This window comes from Brachyistius frenatus, unplaced genomic scaffold (genome assembly GCF_029030835.1).
Source record: "Brachyistius frenatus isolate BFR_SWC_R1_liver_20210118 unplaced genomic scaffold, ASM2903083v1 Contig_381, whole genome shotgun sequence".
Classification (NCBI taxonomy): domain Eukaryota; kingdom Metazoa; phylum Chordata; class Actinopteri; family Embiotocidae; genus Brachyistius; species Brachyistius frenatus.
In genome coordinates this window covers 19542-45588 of record NW_027210980.1, presented here as the reverse complement: position 1 = coordinate 45588, position 26047 = coordinate 19542, and the positions used below count along the sequence as shown (strand labels likewise).

Below are 26047 nucleotides of genomic sequence, written 5' to 3'. Positions count from 1 at the left end.
TGTTGGAAAATCACAAAGTAAAAATATAAAATGACCCAAAAAAGATGAAAAACTTTAGAATGAGCCACAAAAAAAAAGTTTATTTGAGTGTGCAGGTTTTTCTCCTGAACAAAATTGCATTTATTTTTTTCCTCTGATTTAGAGTTTGTAACATACAAAAATAGCTTTTAAACTCGAAGATTTTAAAAACAGTTGCCAAAGGATATTTTGGGAAATCTCATTGTGCTAAATTTAATCCACAGGCTTTGCTAATAATTTTATTTATTCATTCCTACTGTCTTTCCTGTATTGTTTAAGAAATATTGTTGTTCTCTGTGAATAATTATATCTCTTTTTGTCAGGGAAATAAAATCAAAATAACATAATACAGGTTTACTCTAAAAGTACAAACAGGGACAGATAAACATGGTTGTAAAAGTATTCTGAAACTACACTATAATATAGAAACATGTTGGATTTAGCTTTTACAGAAAAATCTGGTCAAACAAATACAAATTTTCAAAACGAAAAAGAAAAGTGCTTCGTCACTTATTTGAACTACAGATTGGTATAAATTACCTACATAATAACTTCTGATGACATCCCGCTGAAATGACGCTTTCATTTTCTATTTTACACGATCAACTGCAGTGGCTCGTTTCGTGTTTTATTTTGAAAGTGAAGACCGGATGTTAGGCACGTCGTTTTCGCAGACTCGACACTGCTCGTGTTTTCTCGGCAGAGACTCGGAATCCCGGTGTGACCAGTGAAACCCCACCCAGTGACTCCAGTATGTCACCTGTGGGACGGACCGGTACCGCTGCGGGGAACCAGTGAGGCCGAACCGGGCCGCTGGGAGGACCGGGAGAGCCGTGGCCCGACACCAGGTGGGTTAACGGTACCGCTCACGTTCAGGTGTTGGGGTCGTTCAAACGGACACCGACGACACGAAGAGGACGGAATTCGTCTCATCTGCAGACATGAAGCCGCTTTTTGCCCTCAAAGTGGAAAAAGGTGAAAAAATGGCGTCGTTTTGTTGACAGACGTTAGCGAGGATTGTGTCTGCGGTCTGCCTTGTCAGCGCCGAACTCCATTTAAAAATCCATCAATTTTACTCCCTCATGTAAGTAAAGCTGTGAAAACCAGACACACCGTTTAAAGTCGGGTTTCCATCAGTATGTGCGCGTTTCGGGGCCGTTCATCAGCACGTGTGTCATTTTCCTGACTCGACGTGGTTTTAGTGAAATTCCAAGTGCAGAAGTCTGGTGGGCAGCACCGACAGACCGTCTGAGAAAGTTGAAGATTTTAATGGAGGGTTTGATGTTTAGAGTGTTGAACATATGCCGAATTAAAGAGTGATTAATATGGATACAGAATATGTTATAAATAGTTCTCTTTCCTCTTTGATTTGTTTCTCATTAGGAAGGAAACCTTTAACAGTAATGTTTTTGGACGGGATTTGGATTAAAGAATATCTGGAGGAGCGCGAGGAGTCTGCGCATTATGTGCACAGACTCGGATAGTCTGCAGAAACTGCGCTGCAATGTGTTTTTATAGAAGCTGCTCAAGTTAAACTCTCAAATGTTTGATTTATATTAATATTCAAACACAGCAGGTGGATGCGGTGTCAGTGGGGTGAAGATGCGTTTATTTTCCATCGCAGTGCAGCGTGCTGCTGGGCGGGGCTACGGCGGCGCTGTCCGGCGGCGTGGTGCTGAAACTGCGGCGTGGTGCTGAAACTGTCCGGCGGCGTGGTGCTGAAACTGTCCGGCGGCGTGGTGCTGAGACTGTCCGGCGGCGTGGTGCTGAAACTGTCCGGCGGCGTGGTGCTGAGACTGTCCGGCGGCGTGGTGCTGAAACTGTCCGGCGGCGTGGTGCTGAGACTGTCCGGCGGCGTGGTGCTGAGACTGTCCGGCGGCGTGGTGCTGAAACTGTCCGGCGGCGTGGTGCTGAAACTGTCCGGCGGCGTGGTGCTGAAACTGTCCGGCGGCGTGGTGCTGAAACTGTCCGGCGGCGTGGTGCTGAAACTGTCCGGCGGCGTGGTGCTGAAACTGTCCGGCGGCGTGGTGCTGAGACTGTCCGGGTTCCATTTAGGTCTCGGCTCGTTGTATTTAACTGGTTTATATGAAACATGCTAAATGTTTAGCTGTTTTCTCCTTTATTTGGATTTACATAACATGATACTGATATCTTCAAATTTACAAAGTGATTCATCTTTTTAACATTTGATTGTGATGTTTTGTTTTTTGTTTGTTATTTTAATAAAGAATCTGGAGGACTGTAATTATTTCCATGCCAAAAATTGTATGAAAGATATCTTACCATTATTCTAAATAAAAATGTTGTTTTAATATTCATAGATGTTTGAATTTATATATATATAATTTATATATATATATAAGACTATTTACTTGTGGACTCCGACTCTTCCAGCCAAATCCTCCGTTTGAATTCACAGTGTTGAACTTCCTGTTTCCTGTCTGTGTGTTTGTTTCTGACTCAGACTGACTGACGATGTGGCAGAAAATATTTCTGCTGCTGCTTCACAGCGTTGAAGGTAAAACAGTCACATTCATAAACACTACGCAGTCACATGACCGCAGTCACGTGACCGCAGTCACAGCTGATGTTTCTGTTTTAGCTGCAGTGGCGTCTCAGTGCTGGCAGGGGGCGACCTTCTCCGAGGCCGTGGTGTCCCCGGCGGTGGACAGCAGCGGTATCCTGCGGGTTCCCGGCGTGGCGTCGCTGCCGCAGTGCGTGGCGGCGTGCTGCGACCTGCCCGGCTACGACCTGGCCTGGCTGTTCGAGGGCCGCTGCTACGTCCTGAGCTGCCAGCAGAGGGAGAACTGTCAGCCACGAGAGAGACCCGACGCCGACTCCTTCCTCGCCTTCGTGCGGAGGACGTCGCCGCAGACGCTGGTGCTTCAGTCCCTGGTGAGAGGACAGCCGTACGCCGGCCGCTGGAGGCCCCCTTCCCGCTCCTCCGAGGCCCCCGGGGACCTGGAGGCTCTGAAGGACCTCGCCCTCTTTGACGGGCCCCAGCGGGACTTCCCGGACCCGGGGATGCTGGACGTAGAGTACTCGGAGGGGAGTCCGGAGGAGAGGGGCGGGGCCAGCGTGGAGGTGGACACTTTGAAGGACACAGACAAGTTCAACCAATCAGAGGCCGAGGAGGGTCCTGAGAGCAGCGTGGCCCCGAGTGGATCCTCCTCCGGGGGGAACGTGAGCCGCGGAGACGAGGACAGAACCAGGAGACCAACCAACCCGACTGCAGAGACGACCGTGAGTGACCCACGGAGCTGGAGGCTGTTTTATAACGATGACGAGTAGTTTATTACAGATTAATCTGTTCTGAGCTGCACACTAAACCGAAACAACGTTTGTCTTTCACAGACCAGAAGTTCTGTTTCTACGTCGCCGGAACCAGCGACCGTCTCGACCCAACTAGACCACAGCGGGACTTCGGTGCCGACTCCAGCTGCAGCCCACTGGACCATCAGCACAACAACCAACACAGGCAGGTGGACCTCCATAACGCCATGGCAACAGTCACTGTGTGACATCCACTCTCAGAAACATGTACTGATCATTTTAAAGTGCTGGAACAGTAACCAGCCACCAGGGGGCGATGACGATATCAGTGAAATTTGGTCATTATTAGTGTATGGATCACCTAGTTATGGGCAAAAACGTTTTGTGAGGTCACAGTGATCTTGAACTTTGACCACCAAAATCGTATCTGTTCATTTTTGAGTCCAAGTGAATGTTTGTGCCAAATTTGAAGAAAGTCCCTTGAGGTGTTCCTTAGATAACGAGTTCATAAGTATAGAAAAGACATGAGGTCGCAGTGACCTTGAACTTTGACCTTTGACCACCAAACTGTAATGAGATTCTCCTCGAGGCCGAGTGAATGTTGGTGCCAAATTTAAAGAAATCCCTTGTGGGTGTTTTTAAAATATTGCGTTCACAATAATGAAACTGAACGACAAACACGTACGAACAAACTCACCTTCATGTTGTCGTCTGCTTGCAGGTCGCCCCCTGCTGGTGTCCGTTGGAAACCCCGTGGAGCGGACTTCACCCATCACCGTTAAACTGGACGCTTCGGTCACCGCAGAACCGACACCTGTTTCTGAAGAAGCACGCACATCAGGTCCGTTTCACTGATGCAGCCCCCCTGCTGTGTGTGGTGCTCTGCGGCGCCCCCTGCTGTGTGTGGTGCTCTGCAGCGCCCCCTGCTGTGTGTGGTGCTCTGCGGCGCCCCCTGCTGTGTGTGGTGCTCTGCGGCGCCCCCTGCTGTGTGTGGTGCTCTGCGGCGCCCCTTGATGTGTGTCGTTCAAACAGATTTTTCTCTGCATCTTCTCTCCCGTCTGCAGCTGGACCTCCACCAACCACCACCGGCCCGCCGACCGCGACCTCTGACCCTGCCACCACCTCCTCAGCTGCCAGTGTTGACCCTCCGACCACAACCGCTGAGTCAGGTGAAGAAAACTCAGCAGCAGGGGAAGGAAATAATAATAATAATAATAATAATAATAATAAGACGTATTAAATTAACAAATAAATATTTATAGTGTCATTTAAACCAGATTTTTTTTTTTATTGACTCTGGTTTCTTCTCTCTTTGTTCAGTTTCGGAGGTCCGAGGGTCAAACCGTGGTCCGGTGGCCATCGTGGGTCCTGACAAGAAGCTGTTTCTCCCGGTGAACAGCTTGTTGCTCAACGGCAGCGGCAGCACCGACGACCGCGGCGTCAGCAGCTTCCACTGGGAGGTGGTGAGGTGCGACTGAAAGACTTTAAATGTTTGAAGGACTTTAAATATGTTGGTAGACTCACCTGACGTGTTTCCTCCAGCGGTCCTCCGGGGTCGAAGCTGGAGGATGTGGACCAGGCTGTCGCCAAGGTGACAGGTGTTCGAGTCGGACGCTACACCTTCAGACTGACTGTGTCTGACCAGGAGGGGGCGACAGACAGCGCCTCACTGACCGTCAGGATCCAGGAAGGTGAGTTAACGTCACGTGTTTAACGTTAAAAATATTTAACGAGTTAACATCAGACTATTAACGGGTTAACGTCAGAGTGATAACCAGTACATTTTTTGAGTGTGAACAAGTTAACGTTGGACTATCAATAAGTCAACCTCAGTCTGTTAACGAGTTTTATCATCAGTCTTAACGAGCTAACAGTCGTCCGTCCTTCATCCTGCAGCCAGAAGTCTTCCTCCGGTCGCCCACGCTAGCGGCAGCCACTCTCTCACGCTGCCCAACAACTCTCTGGTCCTCAGAGGCTCAGTGACCGATGGGGACCGGACCGACGTCCACTTCCTGTGGACCAGAGACAGCCAGAGTCCTGCTGCTGGGGTCGGTACCGACAGTGGGAGGGGCCTCAGACGGTAGATGACTGTAGGTGGCGGTAGAGGACGGTAGGTGACGGTAGAGGACGGTAGGTCACGGTAGGTGACGGTAGGTCACGGTAGAGGACGGTAGGTGACGGTAGAGGACGGTAGGTGACGGTAGAGGACGGTAGGTAGCAGTGGGTGACAGTAGGTGACGGAAGGTGACGGTAGGTGACAGTAGAGGACGGTAGGTGGCAGTGGGTGATGGTAGGTGACGGTAGAGGACGGTAGGTGGCGGTAGGTGACGGTAGGTGGCGGTAGGTGACGGTAGAGGACAGTAGGTGGCAGTGGGTGATGGTAGGTGACGGCAGAGGACGGTAGGTGGCAGTGGGTGATGGTAGGTGACGGTAGAGGACGGTAGGTGGTGGTGGGTGACGGTAGGTGACGGTAGATGACGGTAGGTGGCGGTAGAGGACCGTCGGTGGCAGTGGGTGACGGTAGGTGACGGTAGGTGACGGTAGAGGACGGTAGGTGGCGGTAGAGGACGGTAGGTGGCAGTGGGTGACGGTAGGTGGCAGTGGGTGACGGTAGAGGACGGTAGGTGACGGTAGAGGACGGTAGGTCACGGTAGAGGACGGTAGGTGACGGTAGGTGACGGTAGAGGACGGTAGGTGACGGTAGAGGACGGTAGGTAGCAGTGGGTGACGGTAGGTGACGGAAGGTGACGGTAGGTGGCGGTAGGTGACGGTAGAGGACGGTAGGTGACGGTAGGTGACGGTAGAGGACGGTAGGTGGCGGTAGAGGACGGTAGGTGGCGGTTGGTGATGGTAGGTGACGGTAGGTGACGGTAGAGGACGGTAGGTGGCGGTAGAGAACGGTAGGTGGCGGTAGGTGACGGTAGAGGACGGTAGGTGGCAGTGGGTGACGGTAGGTGACGGTAGGTGACGGTAGGTGGCGGTAGAGGACGGTAGGTGGCGGTAGGTGGCGGTAGAGAACGGTAGGTGGCGGTAGGTGACGGTAGAGGACGGTAGGTGGCAGTGGGTGACGGTAGGTGACATTAGGTGGCGGTAGGTGACAGTAGAGGACGGTAGGTGGCAGTGGGTGACGGTAGGTGGCGGTAGGTTGCGGTAGGTGACGGTAGGTGACAGAAGGTGACGGTAGGTGACGGTAGGTGACGGTAGAGAACGGCAGGTGGCAGTGGGTGACGGTAGGTGACGGTAGGTGGCGGTAGGTTGCGGTCGGTGACGGTAGAGGACGGTAGGTGATGGTAGGTGACGGTAGGTGATGGTAGGTGACGGTAGAGGACGGTAGGTGGCAGTGGGTGACGGAAGGTGGCGGTAGGTGACGGTAGAGGACGGTAGGTGGCGGTAGAGGACGGTAGGTGACGGTAGAGGACGGTAGGTGACGGTAGGTGGCGGTAGAGGACGGTAGGTGGCAGTGGGTGACGGTAGGTGACGGTAGGTGGTGGTAGGTGACGGTAGAGGACGGTAGGTGGCAATGGGTGACGGAAGGTGACGGTAGGTGACGGTAGAGGACGGTAGGTGGCGGTAGGTGGCGGTAGAGAACGGTAGGTGGCGGTAGGTGACGGTAGAGGACGGTAGGTGGCAGTGGGTGACGGTAGGTGACGGTAGGTGGCGGTAGGTGACGGTAGAGGACGGTAGGTGGCAGTGGGTGACAGTAGGTGACGGTAGGTGGCGGTAGGTTGCGGTAGGTGACGGTAGGTGACGGAAGGTGACGGTAGGTGACGGTAGGTGACGGTAGAGGACGGTAGGTGGCGGTAGAGAACGGCAGGTGGCAGTGGGTGATGGTAGGTGACGGTAGGTGGCGGTAGGTTGCGGTCGGTGACGGTAGAGGACGGTAGGTGACGGTAGGTGACGGTAGGTGATGGTAGGTGACGGTAGAGGACGGTAGGTGGCAGTGGGTGACGGTAGGTGACGGTAGGTGGCGGTAGGTGGCGGTAGGTGACGGTAGAGGACGGTAGGTGGCAGTGGGTGACGGTAGGTGACGGAAGGTGGCGGTAGGTGACGGTAGAGGACGGTAGGTGGCGGTAGGTGACGGTAGAGGACGGTAGGTGGCGGTAGGTGACGGTAGAGGACGGTAGGTGGCGGTAGAGGACGGTAGGTGGCGGTAGGTGATGGTAGGTGACGGTAGGTGACGGTAGAGGACGGTAGGTGGCGGTAGAGGACGGTAGGTGACGGTAGAGGACGGTAGGTGACGGTAGGCGACGGTAGAGGACGGTAGGTGGCAGTGGGTGATGGTAGGTGGCGGTAGGTGACGGTAGAGGACGGTAAGTGGCGGTAGGTGACGGTAGAGGACGGTAGGTGGCGGTAGGTGACGGTAGAGGACGGTAGGTGGCGGTAGAGGACGGTAGGTGGCGGTAGGTGATGGTAGGTGACGGTAGGTGATGGTAGGTGACGGTAGGTGACGGTAGAGGACGGTAGGTGACGGTAGGTGGCAGTAGAGGACGGTAGGTGGCAGTGGGTGACGGTAGGTGACGGTAGGTGGCGGTAGGTTGCGGTCGGTGACGGTAGAGGACGGTAGGTGACGGTAGGTGACGGTAGAGGACGGTAGGTGGCAGTGGGTGACGGTAGGTGACGGTAGGTGGCGGTAGGTGACAGTAGAGGACTGTAGGTGGCGGTAGGTGGCGGTAGAGAACGGTAGGTGACGGTAGAGGATGCTAGGTGGCAGTGGGTGACGGTAGGTGACGGTAGGTGGTGGTAGGTGACGGTAGGTGACGGTAGAGGACGGTAGGTGGCGGTAGGTGACGGTAGAGGACGGTAGGTGGCGGTAGAGGACGGTAGGTGGCGGTAGGTGATGGTAGGTGACGGTAGGTGGCGGTAGAGGACGGTAGGTGACGGTAGAGGACGGTAGGTGACGGTAGAGGATGGTAGGTGACGGTAGGTGGCAGTAGAGGACGGTAGGTGGCAGTGGGTGACGGTAGGTGGCGGTAGGTTGCAGTCGGTGACGGTAGAGGACGGTAGGTGGCAGTGGGTGACGGTATGTGACGGAAGGTGACGGTAGGTGACGGTAGAGGACGGTAGGTGACGGTAGAGGACGGTAGGTGGCAGTGGGTGACGGTAGGTGACGGAAGGTGACGGTAGGTGACGGTAGAGGACGGTAGGTGGCGGTAGGTGGCGGTAGAGAACGGTAGGTGGCGGTAGAGGACGGTAGGTGATGGTAGGTGATGGTAGAGGACGGTAGATGACAGTGATCATGTCCGCTCGCTACAGGTGGTGCTGTACGGCTCGGACACCCAGGCCTCCCTCTACCTGTCCGGCCTGGTGGAGGGAACCTACCTGTTCCAGCTGAGGGTGACCGACGCCCAGGGCCGCTCCAGCTCCGCCACCGCCACCGTGGAGGTCCGACCAGGTGGGTCCGAGGGCTCGCTTTTTTCTTAACATCTGACTTTCCTTCTCGGTGTTCCCGGTAGAGACGTACAGCGTGTCCCTCTGTGTCTCCGTAGAGCCCGGCGGGGGAGAGCAGGTGGAGCTGGAGATGCTGGTGTCGGTGTCTCAGGTCAGCGTGGCTCAGAGGGACACGGTGGTCCGGCAGCTCGCCGCCCTAATCCACGTCCTCGACAGCGACGTCCAGGTCCGAGCGCTGCAGGGACACTCGCACCTCAGGTACCGGCACCGGGACACGCACCGGGACACGCACCGGGACACACACCAGGACACACACACTACTGACTAGTTTATAGACCAAAATCCTGACTGTTCATTCTTAAACTCTGCGTGTTTCAATGTTTTCAATGTTGTGTGTGTGTGTGTGTGTGTGTGTGTCTGTGTGTGTGTGTGTGTGTATGTGTGTCTGTGTGTGTGTCTGTGTGTGTGTGTCTGTGTCTTTGTGTGTGTGTGTGTGTGTGTGTGTGTCTATGTGTGTGTGTGTCTGTGTGTGTGTGTGTGTGTGTGTGTGTGTGTGTGTGTGTGTATGTCTGTCTGTGTGTCTGTGTGTCTGTGTGTGTGTATGTGTGTCTGTGTGTGTGTGTCTGTGTCTTTGTGTGTGTGTGTCTGTGTGTGTGTGTCTGTGTGTGTGTGTGTGTGTGTGTGTCTATGTGTGTGTGTGTGTGTGTGTGTGTGTGTGTGTGTGTGTGTGTGTGTCTGTGTGTGTGTGTGTGTGTGTGTGTGTGTGTGTGTGTGTGTGTGTGTGTGTGTCTGTGTTTGTGTGTCTATGTGTGTGTGTGTGTGTGTGTGTGTGTGTGTGTGTGTGTGTGTGTGTGTGTGTGTGTGTGTGTGTGTGTGTGTGTGTGTGTGCAGCACAGTGTTACGGTTCTCTGTGCGTGGTTCCTCGGGGTTCCTCTCTGGCTCCAGGCTGGTCGGTCTCCTGAGGAACCAGCTGCTCCGAGAGAAGAGTGACTACTTCCTGTTCAGAGTTGTGCGCGTGGACACCGTGTGTGAGTCCAGAGCAGACAACATGTTTACAACCTGAACTGGACATTTCTCTGTCTTAAACAACTCATCTGTTTTGTTTCCCTCCCAGTGTGTCTGCTCAGCTGTTCGGGGCGGGGCCAGTGTGATCCAATCACTAAGCAGTGTTCCTGCGACCCCTTCTGGACAGAGAACCTGATTCGTCGTTACCTCGGTGACGGAGAAAGCAACTGTGGTAAATTTAACTTTTTATGTTGAAGCTGGAAAATCAGTATTAATGCCCGACTCAGCTGAAGAACTGAAGGAGGGATAAAACAACAGAAATATAAAAGTCTTTAGTTTGTTCACTGGAGTTAGGAGCGCCTCCTGGTGGCCGTCTGTCAGGCCTGAGTGTAAAATAGGGAGCTTCAGTTTCCAGGTGATAGAGGAAAATAAAAATGATAGAATACAAGTTTGTTTTGTAACTTTTAAATGTTATTTCAGAAACCTGTCAGTGAAACTTTCTTGTGTTTTTTTTTCCTCACCGTCATCAGCAAGAAACCAGAAAAAAAAATCCGACAGCCATTTGTGATGAGCTCGACTTTAACCGTCTGCTTTCATTCATTTTTGCACTTTGCTGAGGTGGAAAAGATGCATCCATCTTTCCTTGTGGGGAACATTTGAATCTGTTTCAGCTTCAAATGTCATTTTTCTGTTTCATTTAAAATAACTGGATGAGTCATGTAATCAGTGATATATTGTATGTTGGAGTTCTCTGAATCTCAGCCTGTTGTTGCTCCTGCAGAGTGGAGAGTCCTCTACGTCATCCTCACCAGCTTCATGCTCATGGTCTTCATCCTGTCGCTCAGCTGGACCTTCATCTGCTGCTGCAGGCGGTGAGCACACCAGCTGATCCCACACCAGCTGATCCCACACCAGCTGATCCAACACCAGCTGATCCTACACCAGCTGATCCCACACCAGCTGATCCCACACCAGCTGATCCAACACCAGCTGATCCTACACCAGCTGATCCAACACCAGCTGATCCAACACCAGCTGATCCTACACCAGCTGATCCTACACCAGCTGATCCCACACCAGCTGATCCAACACCAGCTGATCCAACACCAGCTGATCCTACACCAGCTGATCCAACACCAGCTGATCCTACACCAGCTGATCCTACACCAGCTGATCCCACACCAGCTGATCCTACACCAGCTGATCCCACACCAGCTGATCCAACACCAGCTGATCCCACACCAGCTGATCCCACACCAGCTGATCCAACACCAGCTGATCCAACACCAGCTGATCCCACACCAGCTGATCCCACACCAGCTGATCCAACACCAGCTGATCCTACACCAGCTGATCCTACACCAGCTGATCCAACACCAGCTGATCCCACACCAGCTGATCCAACACCAGCTGATCCCACACCAGCTGATCCCACACCAGCTGATCCCCACCTTGTTACCCGTTCAACTCCTGTTGTGTGTTTCAGGAGGAGGCAGACCAAAGTGAGGAAGAAAACTAAATACACCATCCTGGACAACATGGACGAGCAGGAGAGGGTGGAGCTCCGCCCCAAATTCAGTGAGTCTCTTCAGTCATTTGTTTGATTTAACTTTAGAGAGTTGAAAACCTCTTTCAGGTCCAACAAGCTGCTAGAAATGTTCTCACTTTACAAAACTGTCCACACATTCCTGAAGAAATGTTCACGTTCCTGTAAATGTCCCCACGCACCCCAAAAAACTGTTTTGATTTTCCCGAAAATGTCCTAAATTTGCAAAGATATCCTTTTTACAGAAATGTCCTCACGTTCCCATAAATGTCCTCATGGTCTTAAAAATGTCCTCATAATCTTAGAACGTTGACGTTTTAGAACATTTCAGACAAAGTTTTTCAGCCTTTTTGTAAGTTGGACTTTGGACACTTGTTTCTTGGTGAGACGTTTGGACGGACGGTGAGGACGTGTCCTCCTGTCCTCTGCAGGTATCAAACACCGCAGCACAGAGCACAACTCCTGCCTCATGATGTCGGAGTCGGAGCTGGACAGCGACCAGGACACCATCTTCAGCCGGGACCGACCGGTCCGCAGCAGGAACCGGATCAGCGCCCAGGCCGCCCGCAACGGGAACGCCTTCGGATGACGGGACGGCCGTCCTCCTGGAGACACGGACGGGTCGCCTCCGGGACGTGTTCCGGTTTCCACTCTGGCAGCAAGAGACTTCCTTACCCAGAATTCCTGCGCTCCGAGGTCAGTAAAATGAACCAGAGACCCGTTTCAGGGCCCTTCGAAGGACACGAGGACGAAACTCCTGATGACGGGTTGTGACGTCCAGCTGGGGGTCAAAGGTGACACGTGGAGCGTTTTTTATAATTTGACGTGTCGCAGAAGAATCAAGACATTCTGGGAAATCACGTGAGAGGACGAGGACTTGTTTAGCCTAGCTTACCACAAAGACTGGAAGCGGGGAGAAACTGCTAGCCTGTCTCCATCAAAACTAAAAAACGTTGTCTGATTTACATGTTGAGCTTGTTGGCTAACGAGCTAGCCGCCCTTCTACCCCAGATTATTAACGTAAAAGTTCATTTGAAGGTAAACAGAACTAACCAGAACTAAAAGCTAAATCTTGGCGGATCTCGAAGCTAATCAGGACAAAAGAAACTATGCAAATCTATTTTGTAGTACCACCCCTAACCTAAAGGGGCGACAATGAGCTCGTGTTATTGTACCCTCTTAACACACAAAACGTTATTTACATTTTACATGTTGCAGCTTTTAAAGACAAAAAGAAATTTGATTTAATTTCAGTGTCATACAAAAAAAAACGGTTCTTGGGTGTCCAAATTTAGCTTAGCTTAGCACAAAGACTGAAAGTAAAGGGAAACTGCTAGCCTAGCAAAGCAAACAATAATCGTGTCGGCTCAGCGTGTTTGTTTAAAGTGTAGAAATGAAATATTAAAAAACAAAGACATTCTTATTGAAGCAGCTGTTAGCAGCGGAGCTTTTCTTCAACAAAATCCACGACTAGCTCGTTAGCTAATGAGACGCAACAAAAAGTCAACAGAATATGAACTTTTAAAACATTTTATTGACACTATTGACTAAAAATGATCGTCTGTAGTTTCCTCCCATTAAAAAAAACTCAAACAAAAAAACTCTCATCACTGCATGTCATATTACAACTTCATCTTTAATTTTAATTTAATATCTATCATCAGAAATACAAAAATCTATTTTTTTTTTTTTTACATGAACTTTGACTACACGGTATATTACAGTTAAGACAAATTACACTTTATATTAAAAACCCAATCATTTATTATCACGGAGGAAACGCGAGCCTCTTTTTTAATGTGTAGATAAACTTGATATTTGACGGTTGGTTTGATGTTTGTGTCTCTTTAATGAGGATTTGTGCTTCTGTAAAACCAACTGTCAAAATATTGATAACTTTACCTACAAAGAACTCCGAAGAAATAAGAATCACTTCACATTTTTACTGAAAAACAGCTTCCTGTGTTTTAAACGCATTAAAATAAAAAGATGGGGATTTATAAAACTGCTAAGTTACAATAATTCAATTAGTCAGGCAACATATTCAAACATTTAGATCCTTTATTTACGTCTAATCTCTTTATTTATATTTAAATGTAGGGGGAAATGCACATGTATAATTATGTTTAAAATTATGTTAAGACCCGATTTGATTTATATTCAGCTTCTTTTTCATTTTGAACTAAACTCTGTAACCTGAGAAGGTTTTACTGGATTAACAGAATACTGGATTCTGATTGGCTGCAGATTATCTTCCTGAAATAACTTCTGAGCTGATACTCAGCTAAGCCCCTCCCCCCAACACTTCCTGTCCAGTTGTAGTTCGGTGTTACTTCAGAGGACGTTTATTCAGAAACAACGTTATTTTCTGCTTTAAAAACGTCGTCATTCAGTCCCGGAGGTGTTTTGTTGTCAAAGTTTCTGATTTAGTTTTTCTGTCGTAAACATCCGAATAAAGTCGGAGCGAACTCTCTCACCATGTTGCGTAGCTGAAGCGATTCGTAATTAGCGTGCTAACTGCGGCTAATTCAACTGGAATTCTGGAATTCACAACTTTGGCAGGTGTAGCGACAGTAAGGGGGCGGGGCTTCTCAGAGCTACCAGGTCGGTTTGAGTTGAAACTGTGCGCCATCTCAAAAATAACATGAATTCAAACGACTAATCATTTTACTTTAATACTTTCGTACACGGCATCATATTGATTATAATTATTATACAAATTAATTTTCCCTTTCATAGAACTGCTTATTTTTTTTTTACCCTTTTTCAGACATGAATGTTTTGATTGAAAACATTTAAATATCACTACAAGAATCTGCTAACGCCACTGAGATGGTTATTGCGTGAATACTTTTTTTTTTAATGTATATTAACTGTTCATCTTCAAAAGGCAGCTGGAGATTAAGAGACGGTTAACGAGAAACTAACGACTGTTAGCTTCAGACGAAACGCTTGATTTGAGATTGTCTGGATTGTTTTGACTTGATTCAGCAGCTTGAAACCGACCGTGCTGTCGTTGTCGTCCGACCTCGGATCTAAAGGCTTATTTTTGTTGTTATATCAGATGAATTTAACGTGAATTAAAACCGTTGATTTCTGCGCCGCCGCTCCGGGTTCAGGGTTTGAGGCCTCCGAAGCAGACGTACTTCACCTCCAGGTACTCGTCGATGCCGTACTTGGAGCCCTCGCGGCCCAGACCGGACTGCTTCACGCCACCGAAGGTCGCCTCCGGCGTGGACAGGAGGCCCTCGTTGACCCCGACGATGCCGACCTCCAGCTGCTCCGCCACCCGCCAGATCTGACTCACGTCCTGCGAGAAGAAGTAACCTGAAGGGGCGGAGACGCAGTTTAACGCCAACAAAGTCCACGTCTCAACAAAACTTTCAAGAACCTCCCCGTAACAGAACAATGAGAGGTTTACTAGCGGCTCCGGTGCTGCTCCACGTGGCCACCAGATGGTGCTGTTGGTGCAGCAAAACCTCCATGTTGTAAAGGAACAGTTTGTCATTTTGGAAAATATATCTACCACTTTTCTTCCTGTAATGAAACAATGAAAGTGTTTGACCCAATCATCAACCATCAGCGATGTCATCAACCATCAGCGATGTCATCAACCATCAGCGATGTCATCGTTGGTTTGTGAACGTTATTTTCAGATGGACCTCCAGAAAACTAAGAAGAAGGAGTGACTTTAGCTAACAACACCGAGATAACTGATGGACACATTTGATTCACTTTGGATTTGATGAGAGAAGTTGAATGGGAGTCTATGGAGCCGGAGGCTTTTTGGAGCCGACCTCTAGTGGCACTCGCTGGTATTGCAGCTGAAGACACTTCTGCATTTGGACACATTTTGTGTCCTCAGGTTTTCAGGAGGTAAAACTGGTTAGTTTGGAACTACTGACAGTTTAACAACTAGTTAGTTGTAGTTCAGGACCATCTCACCTGCCAGCCCGACGTTGGACGCGTTGGCGATCGCCAGAGCTTCTTCTTCTGTGTCAAACCTGGAAATCGGAGACAAACAAGTTAAAGCTATATGAAAGAGTTTGAAACAAGCATGTCACTTCCTGCGAGCGGACCGACCTGATGACGGGCAGCAGCGGGCCGAACGTCTCTTCCTTCGTACACAACATCTCCGTGGTGACGTCGGCCAGCAGCGTCGGCTCCATGAAGGACCCTTCCAGACGCTTCCCGCCCTTCAGCACCTTCGCGCCCCGAGACACGGCGTCCGAAATCTGCTGCATCACCTGAGGGACGGACGCAGTGTTCAGGACCTTCGATCGGGAGGACGCCGCCTGACAGACGCAGCCGAGGGTTCACCGACCGACAGGCTCCGCCCCCTCTCTCACCTTGTCCGCGGCCCGTGTGTTGATGAGCGGGCCCTGGGTGGTGCCGGGCTCCGAGCCGTGACCCAGACGCAGCTCGGCGTCCATCGCTCGTCCTAGCGCCTCCAGGAAGCGGTCGTAGACGCCGCTCTGAACCAGGAAGCGGTTCGAACACACGCACGTCTGGCGGAGGACGAAGAAACCCGTCAGACGAGGACGAGGACGACGGAGCTTCTCCTCCGTCGGCGGCTTACCTGGCCGGAGTTCCTGAACTTGGAGGCCATGGCTCCGCCTACCGCCTTGTCCACATCAGCGCTGTCGAACACGACGAAGGGGGCGTGGCCACCCAGCTCCATGGACGCCTTCTTCACCGTGTCGGCGGCCATTTTCAGCAACACCTGAGAGGAAACGCAACACTTCTTGTTTTTACTGAAGTACAACGACAACAGAGTACAAATACTCTGATTATAAACGACTTACAGCAAACTACAACGACTACAGAGTACAAATACTCAGCTGGAAGTAACTTTACTTTAAAGGAAAATTTCAGTTCAATCTGCCGAAATTTCTGTTTATATCCAGTTGAGAATCTAAAATTAGAAAATGGAGAAATGATTCTTTATTTTGTTTTTCATTCAGGAATCCAAACCCCAAAAAATACTCCAAACAAACAACAGCTGTTTTTGATCCCAGACGTGTGTCATGATCACAGTAACCAGCAGAGGGCGCTGCAGCAGGACGTCGGCGTCTCTGACCTTCCCGGTGGCCGTAGAGCCAGTGAAGGAGATTTTGGCCACCAGGGGGTCGGTGCAGAGGACCTCCCCGACCGACGGCGTCTTCTCTCGGGAGCAGGGAACCACGTTGAAGACGCCCGCCGGGATGCCCGCCTGCTGCGCCAGCTGGGACGTGACAAACAGGAAACAGGAAGTGGACGTTTAGAGACGAACACGAGGAACACGGCTCGACGAGGACGCTCGGCGTACCGACCTCGGCCAGAGCGAGAGCCGACAGCGGCGTGTCCTCGGCCGGCTTCACCACCACCGTGCAGCCGGCGGCCAGAGCGGCGCCGACCTTCCTGGTGATCATGGCGCTCGGGAAGTTCCACTGTGGACGACATCAACCGCCAATCAAAAACATTCATCTTGAGATTTAATCAAAGTTCCAGTTTCCTCGTCGCTCCCACAGACTGTAAATAAAAAATAACAAAATATCTGCGTCGCCACTTGGTGGCTGGTTCCAGTACTGACCATAAGCCCCGCCCCCTCCATGTTAGCAGATGGGAGCCCAATTAAAGAAAGTTCAACTCAAATCACAAACAATGTTTCTGATCAATTATTTATTGATATATTGATATTGGCGGCGACTGGGCTACTTTAAGTTCAAGGGGCGTGGCCTCGTGTGTGGGCGGGGCGGGAGGTTGAACTTCAATACTACACCTGCGGACTCACCGGTGTGATGATGGAGGCCACGCCCACCGGCTGCTTGAGCAGCAGGATCTTTCGGTCCTTGGACGGAGATGGGACGATGTCTCCGTAAACTCTGCGCGCCTCCTCAGAGAACCACTCGAGGAAGGAGGCGGAGTACGAGATCTCCCCAAGAGACTCTGGCAACGGCTTCCCCTGAGAGACACACACACACACACACACACATATATACACACACACACACAGTTTTGTCATATTTTGGACGACATGTTGTCAGATACACTTCATATACTGTCGGGTACAAACTACTAACAATAATTTATTTGTTGATTATATTCTGATTATTAATATGAATCTGTTAAATGACTGAAGTTATCCAGTAAAAAGTCAAATATTCCCCTTTAATTTCACTGAAATATAAACATAAAGCAGAAATACTGCACTAAAGTACTTCTCAACCTGACGACGGTATTAAAGTAGATGTTCTGCGTTACTTTTATGAATCAGATTAATTTCTCGACACTCACACACTCGAACGTGATCAGCTTGGCGAGGTCGTCTTTGTGCAGCGTCAGCAGGTCGAACCATTTCCTGAGCAGCGTGCTCCTCTCCTGCAAAACGACCAATCATAGCGCACCGCCGGGTCGCGGACACGCCCACCACGTTACACTTAACCAGCTTTTTATCATCACGCAGAATTCAGTTTAATATCGTTTACTGTTTAATACGAAGTCTGCGGTGGAAAACAAACAAATATTTAATACTTCACTTACATTTACACATTCACAATTTTGATTTATTATATATTATTTTATTATATATTACAAATTAATGTTTGTCAGAACATCCAAAATTTATGTAAGGACAATACAGATTAATGTAATTAATCAACAGATGTAGAACAACAACAACAAAAAGACACAAAAACAACAAAAGGAAACAAAACAACAAAGAGACAAAAAAACCAGAAGAAACAAAAAAGACAAAAATAATAAAGAGACGTAAGAAGACAACTAACAGACACAAAACATAAACTAAGAGAGAAAAAACAAAGACAGAAAACAACCGGAAACTAAACAACAACAAAGCGAATAAAAACAACAACATAGAGAAAGAAAACAACGAAAGAAACAAAAAAAGAAAAACAATAACAAAGAAAAAACAACAAAGAGACATAAGACGACAACTAACAGATGCAAAACAACAATGTGAATAAAAACAACAACAAAGAGAAAGAAAACAACAACAAAGAGAAGTAAAGTGACTCCAAAAAGCTGCAGCGCAACATCAAACCGTCGGCAACCTTCAGTCTTCTGTTGTTATAATTTGATGATTTACTGCAGCTGCAGGATTAATAAAGTCATGTTATGATTTGTTTTTGTTTCCTTAAGAAAACGAAGTGAAGTTGTACTGAAGGAAACATTAACCTGTTGAACAGGAAACAATCAGTGACAGTTCAACCTGATGTTTCTTCATGTGAAGTTAATGTTCCTCCTCAGAAACATGTTTACTCTGACTGCTGTTTACAGTTTCTGTTGTGTGAACAGAAAAATGTCTGATCGTCTGGGAAACTAGACTCAGTTTGTTCTTAGTGAATTACAGCCATACTTATGATGCAGGAAACACCTGCAGGTCAGAGACGTGGGAACGCCTTCACCCAACGTCCTTCTGATATTTCATCATTTAAACGGGGCCGTTTTTATTGGCTTAAATCCAAGTTTAGTGAATGTAACTTGGATGTTTTCTGAATCATTTATAACGTTTCTTCACTTCGGCACACACGTCTGGCTGATTATCTGCAAGTCATGGTTAATTTTTGAACTCACTTTGAACTTATCCACGTTTATGCAAGCTCCGCTCCGAAACATGGGCAGTGAGGATAAAGTTTGGATTTGATCTCAACTTTTTGATTCCTGATGAATTATGTGTCAGCCGAGTTAAAGTCCGGCTCCTGGCAGTTGTGAAAAGATAATGTTATATTGAGGCTGATGCTTTTCTCAGCCAATAATTACCATTTATATTAAATGTGCAGATTTTGGAGGGGATTACGGTGAAGGAGAGAAGAGCATGCATTCAGGCTAAAACATGCAACCTGCACGATTTATGGATCTGAATCAACACTCATGTTTAACCATGTTGTTAACTTACAGTCTGCAAGGTGCACGTATTTTAAAACGTCTTCGGCTGTAGCCATTTAGGAACTGACGTTAAATTCTAAAGCAGAATTAAAGTTTGACTTCTATTTATTGAGGAAATATGGTGTTGCATTGTTATGATGCACGTCGGAGCGTACAGGCAACATTTACCTTAAATTGCCAGTTTTTGGAATGGGGTTTGGTTGATGAGACGGTAGCCTACCTTGGCTGTGTACTGCTTCCAGGAGTGAAACGCTTTGTACGCAGCGTCCACCGCCCGCTTGGCCTCAGCCGGACCGCAGTCCGACACCCGAGCTATCTCCTGGCCGGTGGCCGGGTCCAGGACGGGGAACACCGAGGCTGCGGAGAGCCAGCGGCCGTCCACGTAGCTCTGCGTCCGGAGCAGCGGAGCGCCGACGTCCAGGCTGTAGTGTCTGCGCATGGCGGCGGGCAGGCCGGGGAGGACCTGCCGGAGGAAGCAGCGAGTCCTCAGCACGCAGGCAGCGGACATACCCGGGCAGCGCGATCAGCTGGGTGGGTGGGGAACTGTCACTGGGAGCTGGAGAACGGTTCTGTGTGTGTGTGTGTGTGTGTGTGTCCGTGCAGGTCTGCAGATGAAGCTCGTGCAGCTTTCTGTCGGTTCCAACCGGTCCTCACGCTGAACGCGTTGTCACGTGACGCTGCACAAACACAAACGGGGTCGTGACGCGTTTATTCCGCTCCGCAGCGCTGATGCGTCGCAGGAGCGGGAAGACCGGAGAACCGGGCTTCAACGGGAGACCGGACATCTGACAGCAGGTCGTAATTCATTTATTGTATTGTTTAAGTCGACGATGTTAATAAGCTCAAACATTAAACATTTGTCTTTAAAAGTGAAAACGGGAATTAATAATGAATAATGAGAAAAAAAAATATGAGCAGCGGAATCAAATATTTTTGAAATAAAACTGCTCAGACTTGTAGAGTGACGTCATGTTGCGAAAGTTTCAGCTGCTGATCAGCTGATTTGTTTGTTTCCTCCTCGATAATGGCAGCAGAGCGCCCCCTCGAGGAATCGTTGTATGACGCTCCCCATTCGCCTCTTCTTTAAATGATCAATTCATGTGAAACCCGCTCAGGTCAGATACAAAAACACATTTTATTTTTCCTCCTGTTGAATGTTCGAGCTGCTGAAGGAGGAAACATTTTCCCTCAGCTCACAAAAAAATAAATAAATCTGAATTTAAAGGGGCGGGACTACAGGCAGGATTTGTGACATCACAAATACAATGTGGAAATTTGAAACCTCCACAAACACAGAGAATGAACTTAAAGATGACTTAAGAGACATCAGGCTTCCACTATACCAGGGGTGTCAAACTCATTTTAGTTCAGGGGCCACATACGGCCCACTTTGATCTCAAGTGGGCCCGACCAGTAAAATCACAGCATAATAACGCAGACATAACGACAATATTTCTCTCTGTTTAAATCATTGGTGAAGGTTTTTGGATGATAAACCCTGTTTTAAGGTCTTTCTACAATAAACTAGAAACATAAAGACCAAAAACTCAGACATCAGCCCACTGTTTATCTGCCCGGGCTCTCCTCTGCAGATTCCCTCGCACCGAGCGCTTCTTCCTCCGGAGCAGACGTCGCATTTACGCTGTTTTTGAAGCAATTACTGGATCGATTAAAAAAAACAAAAACAAAAAAACGTTTGTACTTATAAACCTCCATATTCTCATAGAAATGCAATTTATGTCTTTCTGTAATTTTCACACTTAGCAAAGTCATCCGGCGGGCCGAGCTGGACCCCCTGGCGGGCCGGATCCGGCCCGCGGGCCGTATGTTTGACACCCCTGCACTAGAGGACACCGTGTCAGAGTCACGATTTAACTCGACATCTACTTTTAAATACAGTCTGTGAGCGTGACGGCGTCACGGTGACCTCTAGTGGACGACAGGTGAATTACACGCTTTGCTGTGATAACAGTCTGCTAGCAGACAAGCTATAGAAATGAAGTATAGCTGCATATTCATAGATTCTTTAATTAATAATAAACAATAATTAATGTCGTTTTAAAGAAACAGTTCATACATAAGTTACACAAAATATTAAATCTTACCTTGTAAATATTACTTGTTATGACAAAATATGAATCCATTGAATGATATTCAATTCTGTATCTTAATTCTGTAGGTTCATTAATGATTGGTTTTTGCTTTTTAACTATATTTTATAACACGTCATTTGTTTTGTGTGTTAAATCCTGCAACGTGTAACTAATGCTGCTTCTTAATATTATAATAATTTAGAAACCCATCATGCATGTTGTATGTTTAAATCTGAATGAATAAAGTAACACCTGTAATGTTCAGTGCAGTACTCCATCTGAGTACAAATGTCAAGAACCACAAATAGAAACCGTCCAGTGAAGTAAAAACACATCACAGTTGTATTCTGCTGGATCTCCTCCACCATGGAGCGGTCGTTCAACTCATTCAGACAGTGGAAGAGATTAACGGACTTCTCTGGAGGAGGCCTCTCGTTGATTTTCTTCTTGATGTACTCGATGGTTTCCTCGTGACTTTGGGAGTCGCAGGTTTCCACCTTTATCTTCAGGGCTTTGAGCAGAGCCTGACTGGACTCCACAGAGAGTCCGAGGAGGAAACGCAGGAAGAGATCCAGGTGGCCGTTGTTGCTTCGTAAAGTTTTATCCACGGCGGCTTCGTGCAGTTTGGATACAGGCTCGGTTCCGGACGTCCGTCCGGGTTTCTCCATCATCAGGTTGACGCCGTCGACCTTGTACACCACGTGGACGTACAAAGCTGCCAGAAACTCTTGAACAGACAAATGCACAAAGCAGAAGACTTTCTGCTGCATCCAGGACTCCTCCCTGAACACCTCAGTGCACAAGCCAGAGTAGACGGACGCTTCCTTCACATCAATCCCACATTCTTCAAGATCTTCCTCGTAGAAGATCAGGTTGCCCTTCTCCAGCTGCTGGAAGGCCAACTTCCCAAGGGACACGATCACCTTGTTGTTCCCTCGGGAGTCCAGCTGCTGCTCTTCGCTGTACTTGACGTACTTTCGTGTGGTCTGATGGATCAGGAAGTGGATGTACATCTGAGTCAACGTCTTGGGCATTTTCCCTCCAGCTGCTTCGGCAAACATCTTTCCAAGGACGATGGAGGACATCCAGCAGAACACCGGCACGTGGCACATGATGTAGAGACTTCTCGCCGTCTTGATGTGAGCGACGACTCTTCTGGCCAAGTTTTCATCTTCGATCTTCTTCAGGAAGTACTGCTCCTTTTGAGGGTTGTCGAAGCCCCGAATCTCCGTCACCCGGTCGACATGCTGCGGAGGGACGACGCCGGCTGCGGCGGGTCGGCTGGTGATCCACAGGATGGCATTCGGCAGCAGGTTACCTTCAATCAGGTTTGTCAGCAGCACGTCCACCGAGGCTGACCGCGTCACCTCAGAACATCTCTCGTTGCTTACGAAGTCCAGCTGGAGTCGGCACTCGTCGAGACCGTCCAGTACAAACAGAACTTTGTACGTCTTCAGGTCTTTGATTCCGGATTCTTTCAGGCCTGGAGAGAAGTTATAGAGGAGCTCCATCAGACTGGATCTTCCATTTCTCAGCAAGTTCAGCTCTCTGAAAGGAAGTGAAAACAGGAGCTGGATGTGTTGATTGGTCTTCCCTTCGGACCAGTCCAGCACGAACTTCTGTGCCAGCACAGTTTTACCGATGCCGGCGATGCCCTTGGTGAGCACCGTTCTGATCGGGCGTCTCTGCTCTGGTAAGAGCTTGAAGATGTCCTCGCATTTGATCAGAGTTTCTGAAGACTTCGGTCTGTTGAACGCCGTCTCGATTTGTCTCACCTCGTGTTCGTTGTTGACCCCTCTGACGTCTCCTTCCAGTACGAAGAGTTCTGTGTATATTTTGCGGAAATTCGTGGGCTTTCCTTGATTCGTCAGTCCTTCGACCACGTGACCAGAACTCTTCTGCATCGAAGATTTTTAACATCCTAACGGGACAGAAAACAGTCAGCGGTCGTTACTTTAACATTTGATAACATCTTTCTTTACATCTTTGTTCGATGTCATTTTACTCCGTGGCTCTTTTTCTAGTTCTGTTGTTTTCCTTTCAGGATCGACTTCTTCCATCTTCACTGGAAAATAAATAAGTAACTTTTTCCAAAGAAAATTCTTTCATTGAAATGAATGAAGCGTCTCAAAATCTTCCAAAACTTTCTTCATATTGAAATGAAACTCTTCTGCAAACTTTAAAACTACAGACAGTGTTCGAACTTTAAACGGGTCCCGAGACATTCAGCTTCATCCTGACGTTTGACTTTAATATCTTGGACATCTTCAATCAGAACAGTTTAAGTTTCATGATTTTCTTTTGGGGCCATTTTTTAACATTCCGTGTATTCCGTGTATTGCGTGTATTCCGTGTATTGCGTGTATTCCGTGTATTGCGTGTATTCCTTGTATTCCGTGTATTGCGTGTATTCCGTGTATTGCGTGTATTCCGTGTATTGCGTGTATTCCGTGTATTCCGTGTATTGCGTGTATTGCGTGTATTGCGTGTATTCCGTGTATTGCGTGTATTCCGTGTATTGCGTGTATTCCGTGTATTGCGTGTATTCCTTGTATTCCGTGTATTGCGTGTATTCCGTGTATTGCGTGTATTCCGTGTATTGCGTGTATTCCGTGTGTTCCGTGTATTGCGTGTATTCCGTGTATTGCGTGTATTCCGTGTATTGCGTGTATTCCGTGTATTGCGTGTATTGCGTGTATTGCGTGTATTCCGTGTATTGCGTGTATTCCGTGTATTGCGTGTATTCCGTGTATTGCGTGTATTCCGTTTGTTCCGTGTATTGCGTGTATTCCGTGTATTCCGTGTATTGCGTGTATTCCGTGTATTGCGTGTATTCCGTGTATTCCGTGTATTGCGTGTATTCTGTGTATTCCGTGTATTGCGTGTATTGCGTGTATTCCGTGTATTGCGTGTATTCCGTGTATTGCGTGTATTCCGTGTATTCCATGTATTGCGTGTATTCTGTGTATTGCGTGTATTGCGTGTATTCCGTGTATTGCGTTAGCAAGAATGAAAGAAAGAGTGATGTCACAAGTAGAGCCCGAAGAACCTTTAAGATTCAAGAATCTAAATCTCACTAAGTTACTGTTGTTTACAAACTAGAAAACTGAGATCAATTTTGTTTTTTGAATATTTGAAGGTAAACTGTCACGTTTATGCTGACATATAAAACTGTAACATGTCATCTAATATTTTTCTGTATTTTGTCAAATCGTCACAAACATCATTATCACATGATGTCAGATAAATGCTGACATCACTTGTTCAGTGTTGTTAGATTAAAGTTGAGCAGTTTGCAGAAAAATTCCTTCAACTTTTAACTTTAAAGTTTTGAATCTGTATTTTGTTCATCCAGCTTCCGTTCATGATTTCAGCGTTCACACTGCAGCTTCTTCTTCACAGTTTAATTGTTTGTCATTTTATTAACACACATTAGTACGGATATAAAAGAAATAACCGTTAAGATTGGACGTGAAGTTGCTTCTGTTTTCATCCTCGCTGCATCAGGACCGTGAAGAGCTTCTTCTTTTCTACTTTACTGTCAGGTCCTTTCTAACCTGTTCACAGCTTTATATTCTGTCAGTTAAATGACATCTGAAACTCACAAACTCACAATTAAATGATTCAGTGAAATCTGTGGAAATAATTCTGCAGTTGACTGCAACTGAACTGAAGGTGAACAGATTGTATTAAAATAAAAACATTAGGTCCAAAATAACTTTCTAGTACGGAACCCTGAACACCTAGAACAGATCACGGTCTACTTCAGATTTAAGAATCAGTTTCCACTTTCGTCTCCGGTATGGAGAACCCAGATCTCCTCATGACTCTGTTCAGGCTCTGGCAGGAGAAGAGTCTGCACCAACATCTCAAACTCTATGAAGGAGGAACGATGGAACGTTTAAGGACCTGAAGAACAAATACTCTCCATCAGTCCCATTTCTTCTGCTATCTCCAAATAAGACATTATTTACCTAAAACCTTACGTTCTCCAAACATGTGCTTTATGGAAGAAATGCTCACAGAACCCAAACTAACAAGATTAATTTCTCATGTCTACGAAACCTTTGGCCTAAACCTTAATTACTCCTCTGACCACATCTGACACAGTGCTGAGGTGGAGCACTGCATCGTACAGTGCTGTAGCTCAGACAGAGGTGGAGCACTGCATCGTACAGTGCTGTAGCTCAGACAGAGGTGGAGCACTGCATCGTACAGTGCTGTAGCTCAGACAGAGGTGGAGCACTGCATCGTACAGTGCTGTAGCTCAGACAGAGGTGGAGCACTGTATCGTACAGTGCTGTAGCTCAGACAGAGGTGGAGCACTGCATCGTACAGTGCTGTAGCTCAGACAGAGGTGGAGCACTGTATCGTACAGTGCTGTAGCTCAGACAGAGGTGGAGCACTGCATCGTACAGTGCTGTAGCTCAGACAGAGGTGGAGCACTGTACGATGCAGTGCTGAGGGGCAGCGTGGCCTCGGTTCCTCTACATGGAGGAACTGTAGCTCTGAAGTTGGTACTTGTATACATGTTTGGGAGAGAAGTGAAGGACGAGGTGGTTCCTTTGATCAGATATGACCTGCAGCTTTCACCTCCTCCAGGGATTCTGGCAGACAAAGTGAGCAGTGGAGTAACGACAACGTTAAACTGAATAATATTCATCACACAAAAGACTTCTTCAATTCTGGATCTCTAAAGATTCTCCTTCTGTGGACGATCAGTAAAAGGAGATTCTGGAAGTTCTTCCTCTGGAAAAGTTGACCTGCACTCTAAAGAACAATGTCAAGGGATTCATCAAGATATGGACACCAGTCTTAGACATGGTGGACCGTCCAC

General features: G+C 48.1%; 3 protein-coding genes and 3 long non-coding RNA genes across 6 annotated transcripts; 4 read left to right on the top strand and 2 right to left on the bottom strand.

Annotated features, from left to right (window-relative positions):
- The first annotated feature begins 714 nt into the window (after window positions 1–714).
- kiaa0319 (KIAA0319 ortholog) lies at window positions 715–12707 on the top strand. The gene is made up of 16 exons (XM_069724562.1): window positions 715–993; window positions 2483–2536; window positions 2621–3261; window positions 3373–3496; window positions 4013–4132; window positions 4356–4460; window positions 4612–4759; window positions 4834–4982; window positions 5188–5339; window positions 8545–8683; window positions 8778–8937; window positions 9571–9707; window positions 9794–9916; window positions 10466–10556; window positions 11171–11262; window positions 11662–12707. The coding sequence occupies exons 2-16, from the start codon at window positions 2494–2496 to the stop codon at window positions 11817–11819; spliced, it is 2382 nt and encodes a 793-aa protein (XP_069580663.1). The 5' UTR covers window positions 715–993; window positions 2483–2493; the 3' UTR covers window positions 11820–12707.
- On the top strand, window positions 5676–6296 carry LOC138636516 (uncharacterized). Its single transcript, XR_011312292.1, has 3 exons — window positions 5676–5715; window positions 6196–6245; window positions 6286–6296. It is a non-coding gene; the product is annotated as an uncharacterized lncRNA (long non-coding RNA).
- Window positions 6414–6792, top strand: LOC138636514 (uncharacterized). Its single transcript, XR_011312290.1, has 3 exons — window positions 6414–6435; window positions 6646–6675; window positions 6746–6792. It is a non-coding gene; the product is annotated as an uncharacterized lncRNA (long non-coding RNA).
- LOC138636515 (uncharacterized) lies at window positions 7192–7440 on the top strand. Its single transcript, XR_011312291.1, has 3 exons — window positions 7192–7205; window positions 7286–7315; window positions 7386–7440. It is a non-coding gene; the product is annotated as an uncharacterized lncRNA (long non-coding RNA).
- Window positions 12708–12746: 39 nt separating the features above from the next.
- Window positions 12747–23123, bottom strand: LOC138636495 (protein NLRC3-like; the record flags this gene model as incomplete). The annotated part of the gene is made up of 2 exons (XM_069724529.1): window positions 12747–13700; window positions 21549–23123. Coding segments are annotated over 2 exons (1656 nt in total), but the record flags the coding sequence as incomplete, so codon positions are not given.
- On the bottom strand, window positions 13775–19803 carry aldh5a1 (aldehyde dehydrogenase 5 family, member A1 (succinate-semialdehyde dehydrogenase)). Its single transcript, XM_069724556.1, has 10 exons — window positions 19338–19803; window positions 17507–17590; window positions 17004–17174; window positions 16543–16659; window positions 16311–16454; window positions 15810–15953; window positions 15580–15738; window positions 15314–15477; window positions 15176–15234; window positions 13775–14557 (listed from the first exon to the last, which is right to left on the bottom strand). The coding sequence occupies exons 1-10, from the start codon at window positions 19623–19625 to the stop codon at window positions 14346–14348; spliced, it is 1542 nt and encodes a 513-aa protein (XP_069580657.1). The 5' UTR covers window positions 19626–19803; the 3' UTR covers window positions 13775–14345.
- Window positions 23124–26047: the final 2924 nt, after the last annotated feature.